This window comes from Monodon monoceros, unplaced genomic scaffold (assembly GCF_005190385.1).
Source record: "Monodon monoceros isolate NGI ecotype Baffin Bay Population unplaced genomic scaffold, NGI_Narwhal_1 Super_Scaffold_10, whole genome shotgun sequence".
Lineage (NCBI taxonomy): Eukaryota > Metazoa > Chordata > Mammalia > Artiodactyla > Monodontidae > Monodon > Monodon monoceros.
Genome location: NW_021703766.1, coordinates 55,194,437 through 55,208,322, shown reverse-complemented (window position 1 = coordinate 55,208,322; position 13,886 = coordinate 55,194,437). Strand labels below are relative to the sequence as shown.

General features: G+C 55.8%; 1 protein-coding gene across 1 annotated transcript; it reads left to right on the top strand.

The window, feature by feature from the left end:
* The first annotated feature begins 1,621 nt into the window (after positions 1-1,621).
* SBK2 (SH3 domain binding kinase family member 2) lies at positions 1,622-6,133 on the top strand. Its single transcript, XM_029236398.1, has 4 exons — positions 1,622-1,701; positions 2,477-2,731; positions 4,795-4,997; positions 5,543-6,133. The coding sequence occupies exons 2-4, from the start codon at positions 2,479-2,481 to the stop codon at positions 6,131-6,133; spliced, it is 1,047 nt and encodes a 348-aa protein (XP_029092231.1). The 5' UTR covers positions 1,622-1,701; positions 2,477-2,478.
* Positions 6,134-13,886: the final 7,753 nt, after the last annotated feature.

Here is a 13,886-nt window from a genome sequence, read left to right as displayed (position 1 = left end):
CATATCCAACACCATGGAAACCTCGCCTTCCATCTCTCCCACTTCCCTGGGCTCTGGGGGACATTAAGGGGAGGCACTCATCCTTTCTGGACCTAAATGGACACACAGATAGGCACACACACACCCTCTCTTGCTTGCAGACGTTTGGAAACCCTGTGTTCTCCCCAGAGAATGCCTTCTTCCCAACTCCAGACCTCCAGAAAGTAGACCCCTCCCCGGGGGCCTCTCCGGCTCCTCCGAAACTTGTAGCCCAGCGATCTGCGCCTCCACCTTTTTCATGATGGACTTGGTCTTGTCCACCTGCACATCCTTTCGGGTTCTGCTCTCACACGGCGAGCCTCCTGCGCCAGCTCCCTGAGAGCACAAGCACCGTGGCGTGTGCTGGTCCCGTCCACACTGAGGGCCACGGCTGGTTTGCAGGGATCTGTGTTCACCCGGGCCGGCCCGATGCCACCCCCATCCCAGCACACAGACCCCTGACTTGTGAAGCTTGCCGCCTGCAGGGCAGGGGCTGCGTGGATCCCATGCCGCATGCCCCGCACCCAGCATGGCCACGGGGACCTGCTTCTTTCTGGGGAATCTGTCCTACGTGCTTTCTAGATTTAAAAACGTGAGTTCACTCCATACGACGGGGTGTCCTGAATTGGACCCTGGGGCAGGTAAAGGCTGTTGATGGACATGGGAAGCATCTAGCGTTTGACTGACGGTTACTGTCTTCATTGGGACAAATGCACCGATGGCTGGGTGAGGGACTCACCTGGCAGGGAGCTTGGTGAGGCGACATGGGAGCTCAAAGCAGCTGTCCTGTACATCTAAAAATGATTCTGAAATAAAAAGTAAATTTAAAAAGAATCAAGTGAGTTCACATTGATCATCTCGCTCTAAACCTGAGGGGGTGGGTGCAACCCTCCGGGACCCCGCCCCTGCCTCCTCCTTCAGCCCTGGGAGTCCCTGCCTGCCCCCCACCCAACTTTGAAGACTGCAGACTCATAACTGGGACTCCCCTCCCTTCTTCCCCTCCCTTCAGGGCCTTCACTTCCCAGTTGCTGCACCACCTGCTCCCCCTCTGCTCCGAGTCTGAGGTCATTTCTCACTGCATCGTTCTGGAATCTTGTTGTCTCATCCTTTCCCCACACAGGACCCCATGTCTCCTCCCCCAGACGCCCCTTACCAAACACTTGTGTCAGACCTGTCAGTGGGGCACTGATGGGGCAGCTGGCTGGGGTCAAGGCAGGGGCAAGCTGGAGAAATGATTTCATCCTCTACAGGGGACCAGGACTCCTGGATCTGAGGGGGGAGGGGCTGGGGGCCTGGAGTCCTGGGTCTGAGGGGGGAGGGGCTGGGGGCCTGGACTCCCGGGTCTGAGGGGGGAGGGGCTGGGGGTCTGGACCCCAGGGTCTGAGGGATTTGGGGCTGGGGGCCTGGACCCCAGGGTCTGAGGGAGGAGGGGCTGGGGTCTGGTCTGAAGAGGGAGGACTGGCTTCCTGGGCTGGGATATCTGTCTGGCCAGAGCCAGTTCTGGGAGACAACGCACGATGTCGCTCTCCCCATGAGGTTCAAGGGGCGAGGCCTGGGGCGGGGCTACGACCCCCTAGGTGGGGGCGGGGTCTTGCTGCAGGGCAGGCCTCTGCTGGCCTGGGCTCTGAGTGCTGGGCACTGACCACAGCGGGCAGCCGAAGGGTCAGGCAAGCCTTGGAGAAGGTGAGGTCCGGAGGTTGGAGCCCGGGTCAGGAGGAGGCAAGGGTCAGACCGCCTGAGGTGGGCCTGAGGGTGAAGCTGTGCAGGTGGTCAGAGTCCTGGGTTCTTTGGGGGATCAGGGGCTAATTACAGACCTTGAGACTGTGGAGTGGTTGAGTGTCAGGGACACAGTCTTGGGGGGGGGTCCCAAGATGTGTGAGTTATATAAGGTCGTGGCAGAGGGGTTGGCTGGGTGTCTGGACCCCTGGGTCTGAGGGGGGAGGGGCTGGGGCTATTGAGTTGGACCCCAGACCACTTAACGGCTTGGTGATCATTCCCGAGTGCTTGCTCCCACCCAGGCCCCAGGCGTCCCCCAGGCCCTGGTGTGGGCCACCCACCCTCCACAGGCCCTGGGGGCAGAGAGCACCTGTTTACTCTTAGGAGGCTGAGGCTGCTCATCCACCCCCAGGGCCCAAGTCTGTTTGCTTTGGAAACAGGTGGGGGGTGTCTCGAGTTATCTGGTTCATCTTTCATCCTCAGGCCATCAGGTGGCACAGGGATGTGGGGGTTGGGGTGAGGGACGTCTGTGGCCTCAGACTTGACCTCACCCCAACCCGAGACTGGTCTCCCCACTCCCAAGATGCCTCTAATAAGAAGGGAAAATGAGTCACGATGGCCTGAGACAATCAGCTTCCACCCTCCTCCTCAGATCCAGGAGTCCGGGTCCCCAGCCCCTCCTCCCCTGGCCCCTGGTCTGGCAGGACCTAAGTCCTGGTCACCCTCTCTTCTGCCCTTGCAGAGATGCCTGGGAAGCCATCAGAAGAGAAACGGGTGGAGATGGGGGCTGTGGAGAACGGTGCTGGGGAGGACCTGGGGGGCCTCACGGCAGAGGAGCTGCGGCAGGGCCAGGAAGCGGCCCTGGCACTGGAGGATATGATGGCGCTGAGCGCCCAGACCCTGGTCCAGGCCGAGGTGGACGAGCTCTACCAGCACGTGCGTCCCCTGGGCCAGGGCCGCTTTGGCCGGGTCCTGCTGGTCACCCACCGTCAGAAAGGTACAAAGGCCTGGGGACAGAGGCGGGGGGCAGTGGTGTGGGCCCAGGCAGAAGCTAGCCAAGGCTGAGGAGTCTGTAGACCTCAATCAAGTCCTGCCTCTGCCCCTTCCAGGCTGTGTGTTCTTAGTAACTCCCCTACCCTCTCCGAACCTCAGCCTCCTCCTTTGAAAACGTGGGTGATGATTCCTTCTCCGAAAGAACTGTGATTCTCTGAGGAAATGTCGGTAGCTCTAGTTGCTGGAGACAATGGGGAGGAAGACAGAGCCCCCTCTCATGGCCCTCACACGTGGCCGGCTTGGTGGTCATCGTGGGAGTGACGCAGAGCCATGCTGTCTGCCAGGCACTTAGCAAGGCCAGCACACGGTGGTTGTGCACCCCAACCCCAATCTGGTCGTCACCTTTTAAGGAGACTGGAGGGCTCAGCCCTGTCCAGGGGGCTGCTGGGCCCCCAAGGAGGAGTCTGAGCCAGCCCAGCCTTCAGGGAGCTCCCAGCACGAATGGGGAGAGGGTGTGTTAGTTTCCTATGATTGTCATAACGAAGTACCACAGACTAGGGGGGGCTCACAGTTCTGGAGGCGGGAGTCCGAGACCAAGGTGTCAGCATGGTTGGTTTCTCCTGAGGCCTCTCTCCTCGGCTTGCAGACGGCCACCTTCTCCTTGTGTCCTCACACCGTCTCCCCTGTGTGCATGTCTGTGTCCAAATTTCCTCTTCTTATAAGGACACCAGTCATACTGGACTAAGGACCACCCCAATGATGTCATTTTACCTCTTTCAAGACCCTCTCTCCAGGGAATTCCCTGGCAGTCCAGTGGTTAGGATTCTGTGCTTTCACTGCCGCGGGCCTGGGTTCAATCCCTGGATGGGGTACTAAGATCCCGCAAGCCGTGCGGCGCGGCCAAATACAGTCATATTCTGTGATACTGCAGGGTGAGAACTTTAACATATGAATTTCGCAGTGGGGAGTGGTGGGGGGAGGGACACTAGTCAGCCCATAACAGAGAAAGATGCAAAAAGATGCAGACCTGGGTCGTCACAGAACTTGGAGGCCATAATGGGGAACAGAGGGTTTGTAAGGGGCCCTCTTCCAGGTCCTCAAAATCGAAGGCAGCTTGTGCTTGATGGTGGGAATTCAGAGCATTGTCGATAAACAGAAGAGGCACTGCTGCACCCAGTTGGGGAGGGGGAGGGGAATGGTTAACATTTTAGGTAAGGACGTGACCCTCCCCCATCACACACAGCCTCTTGGGCAAGGTTGGGCCCTGGCAGCTGGTGACTCAAAAATTGAAGAAACCATATGCTACTTGTCTTTCTCTGTCTGACTTACCTCACTCAGTATGACAATCTCTAGGTCCATCCATGTTGCTGCACATGGCACGATTTCATTCTTTTTTATGGCTTGAGGAATACTCCATCCTGTGTTTATCCATTCATTTGTCAATGGGCATTTAGGTTGCTTCCATGTCTTGGCTATTGTAAATAGTTCAGCTATGAACATTGGGGTGCACGCATCTGAATGGAGTCTTTACCAGATACATGCCCAGGAGTAGGATCGCAGGATCACGTGATAACTCTATTTTCAGTTTTTTAAGGACCGTAATGGAAAAGAAAAAAACAAAAATTGGAGAAACCAGAGTTTCTGCCTCCTGGGAGCTTACATTCTAGGAAGTTGTTTCCACGTGTGGCAAAATTCACAATAATTCCTTAGTGGGGTCTAATACCCAGTTCAGGGTATCTTTTCCCCAGTTGCCTCAAACATGGATTTTTGGCATGGGTTTGCTGGAACGAGGGGCCCAATAAAATTACTGGAGGTTCTGAGTTCGGTTTTCGTGGTACTATTCTACCTGCTCCAAGACAGCAGAGTAGGAACTCACTAAATACTATTATCATTATTATTATCATTACCACTGGTGTTGTTTCAGTGGCCATGCTGTTTTAGGGCAGGCTTGGCAGGGGGCAGGTGGTGGAGGGGGTGAGGGCGGCATATGGGAGAGAGTCCAGGCTGAGGGACAGCAGGGCTGGCCCTAGGCTCGTGCACCTCTCACCTCTGTCCCTGCTCCGTCAGGCACAACCTTTGCCCTGAAGCAGCTCCCGAAGGCCTCCACCACCCTCCGAGGCTTCCTGTATGAGTTCTGTGTGGGCCTCTCCCTGGGCTCGCACTCGGCCATCGTGGCGGCCTACGGCATTGGCGTGGAGTCAGTCGACTCCTACAGCTTCCTGACCGAGCCTGTCCTGCATGGAGACCTCATCGCCTTCATCCAGCCCAAGGTGGGTCAGCCTCCCATGGTTCAGGGGGGCCCACGTGGACGCCCCTACCCAACCTGGGCCTCAGGAATCACACTCACTGCATGGTGACCCAGGTAGCCCTGCAGAGGCCTCACTGGGCCCGCAGGTCTTGTGGAATTGTGAGGCCTCTAAGGAGTTCACGGCCGCCACAGAACCAACACTGCACCCAGTGAGGTTCACCAAGGCCCATAGGGCTCACACCAGGCCTCACGGGGCTCACACCAGGCCCCACGGGGCTCACACCAGGCCCCACGGGGCTCACACAAGGGCCCACAGGGCTCACACCAGGCCCCATGGGGCTCACACCAGGGCCTACGGGGTTCACACTAGGCCCCACGGGGCTCACACCAGGCACCATGGGGCTCACACCAGGGACCATGGGGCTCACACCAGGCCTCACCAGAGCCACCCTCTTTGGGGCCCTCCATCCCCTGGGCCTGCTCCCCGGGGCCGAGGACAAGCGCTATGGCCCCGTTCCCTTCTGGCTGGTGGGCAGGGTGGTGGACCCTGACACCTGTCACCCACAGGTGGGCCTCCTGCAGCCAGCAGCCCAGCGCTGTGCGGCCCAGCTGGCCTCAGCCCTGGAGCACATCCACTCCCGCGGCCTGGTGTACCGGGACCTCAAGCCGGAGAACGTGCTGGTGTGCGACCCAGCCTGCCGGTGGGTCAAGCTGACCGACTTCGGCCACACGCGGCCCCGCGGGACCCTGCTGCGCCTGGTGGGGCCGCCCATACCCTACACAGCCCCGGAGCTCTGTGGCCCCCCGCCCCTCCCCGAGGGCCTGCCCATCCAGCCCGCCCTGGACGCTTGGGCACTGGGCGTCCTGCTCTTCTGCCTTCTCACTGGCTACTTCCCCTGGGACCAGCCCCTGGTGGAGGCCGACCCCTTCTATGAGGACTACGTCATCTGGCAGGCCTCAGGCCAGCCACAGGCCCGTCCTCAGCCCTGGCTTGGCCTGACGCCCGTGGCAGACGCTCTCCTGTGGGGGCTGCTGGACCCTCACCCCCGAAGGAGAAGCCCCGTGAGCTCCATCCGGGACTACCTGGGGCGGCCCTGGAGGCAGCGGGAGGGGGAGGCCGAGGAGGTGCCCCAGGGGGAGAAGGGGGACCTAGAGTGAGAAGCACGGGGGGCAGCCCTGGCCCAGCCCAGCCTGGGGAGGCTCCGGAAGGCAACCCCAGCCCCCATCCTGAGGTCTCCTCCGCATTCATGGGTGGCGGCTGGCTGCTCTGCTGTCTGTTGGTCTGTCTCATGATTTTCCCCTTTCTGTCCTTAATTCCCACATCGGGGCATCTGTCTGCTGCCTTGGTCCGGGGGAAGGGGGTCTCCGAGAGCACCCCGTGTCTGTCCACACCTGCCCCATCTTCCCCGGGCCTCGGCACCCGCTGCTCCCTTTGCCTGCGGTGCTCTGGGTGCTTTCCCACACCTCCTGCCACGCTGTCTCAGCCAGGCCGCCCCTCACCACCGTGGGACACTACAGCCTGCACTCCCAGCCCCCTACTCTTGCTCCGCTCCCCTTTCCTCTGTGACACTCACTCCCTTCCAGCCGGACAATTTATCTATTCGTAGTGGTTATTCTGTGTGCCCGGCTGGAATGTGGGCTCCCGGGGGCCCAGGATCTCAGCCTGTCCTGCTCTCTGATGGATGCCACGTAGAAGGGGTGATCCTGCCCCGTGTAGGTGGTCCACAGATGCTTATTCAGTAAACGGACCCCCCTGGTTTTGCACGGCTTCCCTCCATGTATGCCTGTCTTCCTGCCCTTGTCTTTTCTGTTTTGCTGGGTTCCGCTCCCTGCCTAACTCCTTCTTCCTCCCCGCATGCTGGGCCCACGCCCTCTTGATAATGTGCTTTGTCTCTCTGTCACCCCAACCGCTCTCTGCAAATAAAGTCCATCTGGCACTTAGGTCCCCGTGACGCTGTCGGTCTGGCAGTGTGGGAAAGAGAAGGCCGGCGTGTGCGTGCCTGTGTGCCCTGGAGAGCATGTTGTGGAGGAGAGACAGAGACAGAGAGAAACGGAGAGACAGACAGAGGCAGAAAGAATGGCAGACAGTGGTCCCACCGGGCGCTCCTGCGAGGTGCTGGCTCCGCGTGTGCATTTGTGGTGTGCCTGGGAGTGAGTGTGTCAGCACTGTTTGCACCTACCCTGCACACATATGTGTGAGAAGGAGAGGGATTAGCCACCAGAGCTGGAAAGTGTCCAGCTGTTCTCAGGTGGGTAGGAACTTGAGCATGTATTTCTGGGTATTTGTGTGTCCATGCGTGTCTGAGCCCACATGTGTGTGTAAACAATGGTGTGTGTTTGTGTGTGTGGGAGAGAGAGAGACATGAGGGTTTGAACGCAGATGACATGAGTGCGTGGGCTTTGTGTGTCTACAAGCGTCTGAGCCCCCGTGTGCTCACGTAATCGTGTGACTGCCTGGGTGAGGGGAGAAAATAGAAGTCTGTGTGCATCTCACCGTGTGCAGTGAGATGCTTGCGTGTCTGTGAGGCCTTGGGCCTGCATGTGTGGTGTGTGTGTGTGTGTGTGTGTGTGTGTGTGTGTGTGTGTGTGTAGCAGGGGGAAGACAAGTCACAGGCGCGGCTGCCAGTTACCAGCTGGGCCCTCCTCTCCTTCACACCCACCGGCCCCCGCCACCCGTCACCCTGGCCCCTTCTTGGCAGCCGCCCTGTTTGCAAACACTCTCTCTTCCTCTCTGTGCCCTCCTTGGCCGCCCGCCTAGAGAATGGCTACAACTCAGGGCTGGATCATATGTCATCCTCTCCCTGGCCCTGCACCCCCCAGGGCCCCTGCTGTGGCCACCAAGGTGTTGCCTGGAGGGGAGGGGTGTGGTGGAGGCAGCCTGTGTGGAGTGACCCCAAGGATCCTTTCAATCTAAGTTCAGTCCAGAGACCTGGGGACATGGGCCCCTGTCCCGGGCAATCCAGGTGAGCTTCCTGGAGTAGGGGGAGAATAAGATGGTGGGTGCAGTAGGGGGAGCACGAGCGGGACCTCCCGCCACCTCACCCGTGAATCTGAAATAACCCAAGCAATTAGGCCAAGAATGTGTCCCAAAAAAGCTGGAGGTGGCTGGGGGGTGGGGGAGTGGAGAGGAGCAGGGTCTGGGGGGGGGGGGCACAGAGGGTGCTAATTGGTGGCATCAGCTGGGGATACACTGGGAGGTGATAATGACCCAGCGATGGGCCCCCACAGGAGGGCTGGAGGAAGAGACAGGAGTGGATGGGGTGGTGCTAATTTAGCGTTACTTAATCACAAGACACATAATACTAATCGTAATACTTTACTCGAATGAAGCCGCTTACCCCTCAAGCAGCTCCCAGCAGGTGGCACGTCCTGAACTCGCTGGAAGGGGTCCCTTAGATCCTCCCCACTTCAGGGGTGGACACAGGTGGTCCAGAGCAGCCGAGGTGCCTGCCTGAGGTCACACAGAACGTTGGGCAGAGGGAGGATTCAAATCCAGGCCAGCTCTTCAACTGTCCGAGGTCCATGCTCGATCTTCATTCCCCGACCAGAGATTGAACCTGCGCCCCCTGCGTTGGAAGTGCAGGGTCTTAACTGCTGGACCGCCAGGGGAGTCCCAAGCTCCATGCTCTTAAACTGTAGGAGTGTCCTGTGGCCGTCAGGACCTGGGGGAGGGGTCTTGAGGGGACTGGGGGCCTGAGCACACGTGTGTGAGTGTGGATGTGAGTGTGACCGAGTAAGGATGAGTGTGAGCATGTGGGTGTGTGTTGCTGAGGTGGCCGCCCCTCCCTTGGAGGAGATGCGAGTTGGGACACCTACATGGAAAGAAAGGAAGGTCGAAAAGCTTTTGGACCCAGGCAAGGGCCATAGTGGAAAGACAGACAGTAACGTGTGCTGGCAAGGAGGTGGAGAAGTTGGAGCCCTCCTATGGGGCTGGTAGAATGTAAAAGATGGGGCGGTTGCTTTGGAAGACCGCCTGGCAGTTCCTCAAAATGTTAATTAACCATGGAGCTATGATATGGCCCGGCAATTCTGCTCCTAGGTAAATGCCCATGAGAAATAAAAACATGCCTCCACACAAATGTTCACGGCGACATTGCTCACAATAGCGAGAGTGGGAACAACCCAAATGTCAAGCCACTAACAAAGGGATAAAAGAAATGTGGTCTAGGGAATTCCCTGGCGGTCCAGTGGTTAGGACTCCACGCTTTCACTGCTGAGGGCCCAGGTTCAATCCCTAGTTGGGGAACTAAGATTTCATAAGTCGCGTGGTGCAGAAAAAAAAAAAGAAATGTGGTCTATCCATCCAGTGGAGTATTACTCAGCCATAAAAAGGAAGGAAGCACTGACACATGCTACATCATGGATGAACCTCAAAAACCCAGAGCCAGTCACAGAAGATGACCTACTGTAGGATTCCGTGTATCCACAGAGGAAGAAAGATTACTGATTGCCAGGGGAAATGGGGAGTGACTGACTGCTCATGGGCACAGGCTTGCTTTTTAGGGGTGGCGATAGTGGTGGAAAAGCTCTAAAATTAGATTGTGCTAAATGTTGCACAGTTCTCTGAGTACATTAAAAGCCATTGAATTGTACCTGTAAAAAGGGTGAACTTTGGATGGACCTAGAGATTATCATACTAAGTGAAGTCAGAGAAAGACAAATATCATATGATATCACATACATGGAATCTAAAAAAATGATAAAATGAACTTATTTACAAAACAGAAATACACTCAGAAAACAAACTTACGATTACCAAAGGGGAAAGGGGGAGGGAGGGATAAATTAGGAGTTTGGGGTTAAAATACACACACCACTATATACAAAATAGATAGCCAACAAAGTCCTACTGTATAGCACAGGGAACCATACTCAGTATCTTGTAACAACCTCTGATGGAAAAGAATCTAAAAAAGAATATATATATATATATATATATATATATATATATATACTCTAAGAAAGAATAGATGTATGTATAACTGAATCACTTTGCTGTACACCTGAAATTAACACACTGTAAATCAACGATATTTCAATAAACGTTTTAGAAGGGTGAAATTGGCATGTAAATTTCATCTCAATGAAGCTGCTTAAAAGAAAAAAACCCAAACAGGCATTTCCAAGGTTCTCATGCGGTGACCTTGATTAGTTTCCTTTCCTTCTCTGAGCCTCTGAGCTCACATTAAAAAGCAAATGAAAAAGGAAAAATCCTGCCCTTTTTCTAATAGTGCTGAATTCAGGACCCACTCATCACACAGGACCCGTTCACGTCTCTCTCCATTTTACAGACGAGACTGTCGAGGCCCCTACTTTCCAAAGACCCTAAAGTCAAAAGGTGGCTGAATCTGATTCCAAAGCCTTTGGTCTTGACTCCCCACTCACCCCCGACCCCACAAAGTGTACCTGGGCCCGTGATCACCGAGGAAGCTCTGGCTACACCCCAGCTGGGGAACCCCAAGTATACAAGCAGGACCAGTTACAAAATTTGTGGGTGTCCAGTACAAAATGAAAACGTGGGACTTCCCTGGTGGTCCAGTGGCTAAGACTCCGTGATCTCAATGCAGGGGGCCCGGGTTGGATCCCTGGTCAGGGAACTAGATCCCGCATGCCACAACCAAGAGTCCACATGCTGCAATGAAGATCCTGCGTGCTGTGACTAAGACCCGGCGCAGCCAAATAAATAAGTAGATAAATATTTTAAAAGAGAAAACGTAGAGTTTCTTGTTTTTAAATAAAAGCTTTTGGGCTTCCCTGGTGGCGCAGTGGTTGAGAGTCCGCCTGCCGATGCAGGGGACACGGGTTCATGCCCTGGTCCGGGAAGATCCCACATGCCGCGGAGCGGCTGGGCCCGTGAGCCATGGCCGCTGAGCCTGCGCGTCCGGAGCCTGTGCTCCGCAACGGGAGAGGCCACAACAGTGAGAGGCCCGTGTACGGCAAAAAAAAAAAAAAAAAAAAAAAAGCTTTTTCCCCCCCTGGCCCCCCCCCCTTTGCTACTGAATGTCATGTTCCCTGGGCACCAGGATAATCACTGGCAGACCCTCAAGGGGTAGGGTGTCGTGGAGCCTGCCTGAAGCTGGATAGCCAGGGGTCTGGCCACCAGAACCTATAGGGGATGTGGGGCTTTGCATGAGTCCCCGCTCCCAGCGCCCAGAGAATGCTTCCTTGTCTCATTGACCTCAAAACACAGAATCATCCATTGCAAACACAAAATCAAATATCATGATGCACAGGACTTCCCTGGTGGTCCAGTGGTCCCAATGCAGGGGGCCCGGGTTTGATCCCTGGTTAGGGTACTAGGTCCCCACACAATGTGGCCTAAAAAACCCCAAAAATCGAAAAAATCACAATGCGCATCAGATCGACTAATGGCCGCAGAACGTTAAAGCTGTGGGGCTGCAACCAACCCACACCCTCCCTGCAGGAAAGTGTTTACCTGGGACCCAGAAGGGCGCCAGCCTTGTAGGGCCTCAGAGACACTGTTCTTTGCATTAGTTCAGCTCAAGTACAGACCCACGCATCACCACCACCCCACCCTGCACCCCTAACCCCTGACCTTGTTAAAACGCAGACTCTGATCCGGTGGGTCTGGGTGGCACCCGAAATTCTGCTTTTCTAACCAGCTCCCAGGGGTGGCCGACACTTCTGGTCCACGGGTCGCACTTTGAGGTGCAAGGAATTGTGAGAACAGGATTTTAGAGTATTGATCCCACATCCCAGCTAAACTCTCATTAATGCTAAACACTTGTCCGCTTGATTCTTTGCGGTTTTCTATGTGGTCAGTCGTATCGCCTGTGGGAAATGACAGATCTGTGCCTCCCTTTCCACCCTTTGTCTGATTAAGGATGTTCCCTCTGCTCCTACTTTGCGAAGAGTGCGTGTGTGTGCCTGTTTGTAAACCATGAATGGGTGTTAATTTTGTCAAATGTTTTCTCTGCATCAAGATTGCTAGGCCTCTGAAGCTACTGTTTTGGGCTTGTTGCAAGCTGGCAGGCAGAGGATCAGGTTCAGATGTCCTGTGGGAGGTGTCCAGGGTCAGGGCCAGCAGTAGGTGGGGGCTGGCCTCCTATCCTGGCCATGGGCCCCGAGGCCAGATGTTTGGGCTTAGCTGCCTGGCCAAGCAGGGATAGAGTGACCGGATAATTAAACACCCGCTTCTTTAGGGCTGGCAGGAGGTGGCAGAGGGTGGAGGGACCTCGGGCACGAATGCCCAGTAGCTCCCCCAACCCTGGCTTGCAGAGGGGCGCCAGGAGCCTGAATCCCCAGTGGGGCCCTCTGGGGTGACCTGGAGTAGGGGTGCACCTGCTCCCACCTGGGAACGAAAAAGGGAACCTCTTGCTTCCAAGTTGGGGTGCCATACTTGGAGTCCCGACTAGCCGGGACAGCAAGGGGAATGTATGCAGAGGCCCTCCCCGGGTTACTAGTCAGCAGTTATTTAAGTCTTAGGGCTTAATGAGACCCGGGGAAAAGGACTCTCAGTGTGCGTCTTCATCTGTTGGCAGGTGCAGACAGTTCATCTATCAAGACCCTCAGACAATATCCTTCCCCGCCCCCAGCAAGTAACTGGACCCTGCTGGCCTTTGCAGGACTGCGGGGGCAGCAGCTCCATGACCTTCCAGGACCTCTGAGCCAGGCTCCAGTCTGGGGAGAGGTGGGGAGGAGGGAATGGTTCCCTGCCTGAAGCTGCAGCAGCCAGAATACAACTTGGGGGGTCTTCCAAGACAGCCCCCAGTTTACAAGCTGAGGCTGAGAGAGGAGGAGGCCCACCTAAGGATATTCAGCGGGGGCCCATCGTGGAAGCCTAACCTGGAACCCCAGGCCAAGTCTGACGCCGAGGAATTTGCATTGTTATTCTGAGTCCCCGAAGCTCTTCTCTGTGGACTGAGGCAAGGGGCTTGCCCTCTCTGAGCCTCGATGCCCTTTCTGAAACAGGGGTCAAGTTCCTCCCTCCAAGGGCTACAGTGAGGGTGGGATGTAGTGTATTAAGAGTCCACATTGTGTCCGGCACAGAGAAGCACGGTTAGGAGCCGTTATGGTCACTCTTGTTAACTGAGCACGTGTGCTAAGCTGTGTCCTCACCTGCACTAGCTCATCTAATCCTCACAACCACCCCAGGAGGCAGGAACGACCACTATCCCCATTGTACAGGTGGAAAAACTGAGGCTGGAGAAAGGAAATTAACTGCTAGAGTCCCAGAGCCAAGAGGCAGCCTTGAATCGAGGATAATCTGATTTGGGCACGTAATACCTTCTGAGCAAGGGCCCTGGGTCAGACAGGCCTGGGTACCAATCATGACTCTACTACGCGCTCCCTGAGTGACCTGGGGTACCCAACCAAATGTCTCTGCGCCTCAGTGCCCTGATCTGTAAAATGGGGATAAATACAATAATACCTATCACATATTGAGCACTTATCAAGAGCCAGGCCCTGTGCTAAGCACTCTCACATAGGTATTAATCTGTCAGTTAATCATCACAGCAGCCCCCGAGGTGCGTACTATTATTATTTTCCCTTTTAGAGATGGGGAAACTCAGACCAAGAAGTTAAGTAACTGGCTCAGGGTCATGCCCTCAAAGGCTCAAACTCAGGCATTTAGGCTCCAAAGTTCACCCTCCCCCTGCTGAGCTGTGGTAAAGTACCCTCCTCAGTGGGTGTTCATGAAGGTAAAATGACATCATGCACGCAAAGCCCTCAGAACAGAGCCTGACCCATAGGAGGTGCCCAGTGAACACTAGTTATTATTATCACGCACTCGTCATTCAAAAAATATTAATGGAGGGTGCACTCGGTGTCAGGTTCTGTTCTAGGAGCTGGGCATACATCTGTGAACAAGACAAAGATTTCTGCCCTCGTGGGGCTTCATCATGGCCGTTATCACTGCCATCATCACCCTGATCATCTTCATCTCCAT

What these genes read in the sequence shown, in the direction of transcription:
- SBK2 (XM_029236398.1), top strand. Translation starts at nt 2,479, where the DNA reads ATGCCTGGGAAGCCATCAGAAGAGAAACGGGTGGAGATGGGGGCTGTG. An exon ending in GGTCACCCACCGTCAGAAAG is followed by an intron (nt 2,732 to 4,794) that starts GTACAAAGGCCT and finishes CTGCTCCGTCAG; the next exon opens with GCACAACCTTTGCCCTGAAG. An exon ending in TCGCCTTCATCCAGCCCAAG is followed by an intron (nt 4,998 to 5,542) that starts GTGGGTCAGCCT and finishes TGTCACCCACAG; the next exon opens with GTGGGCCTCCTGCAGCCAGC.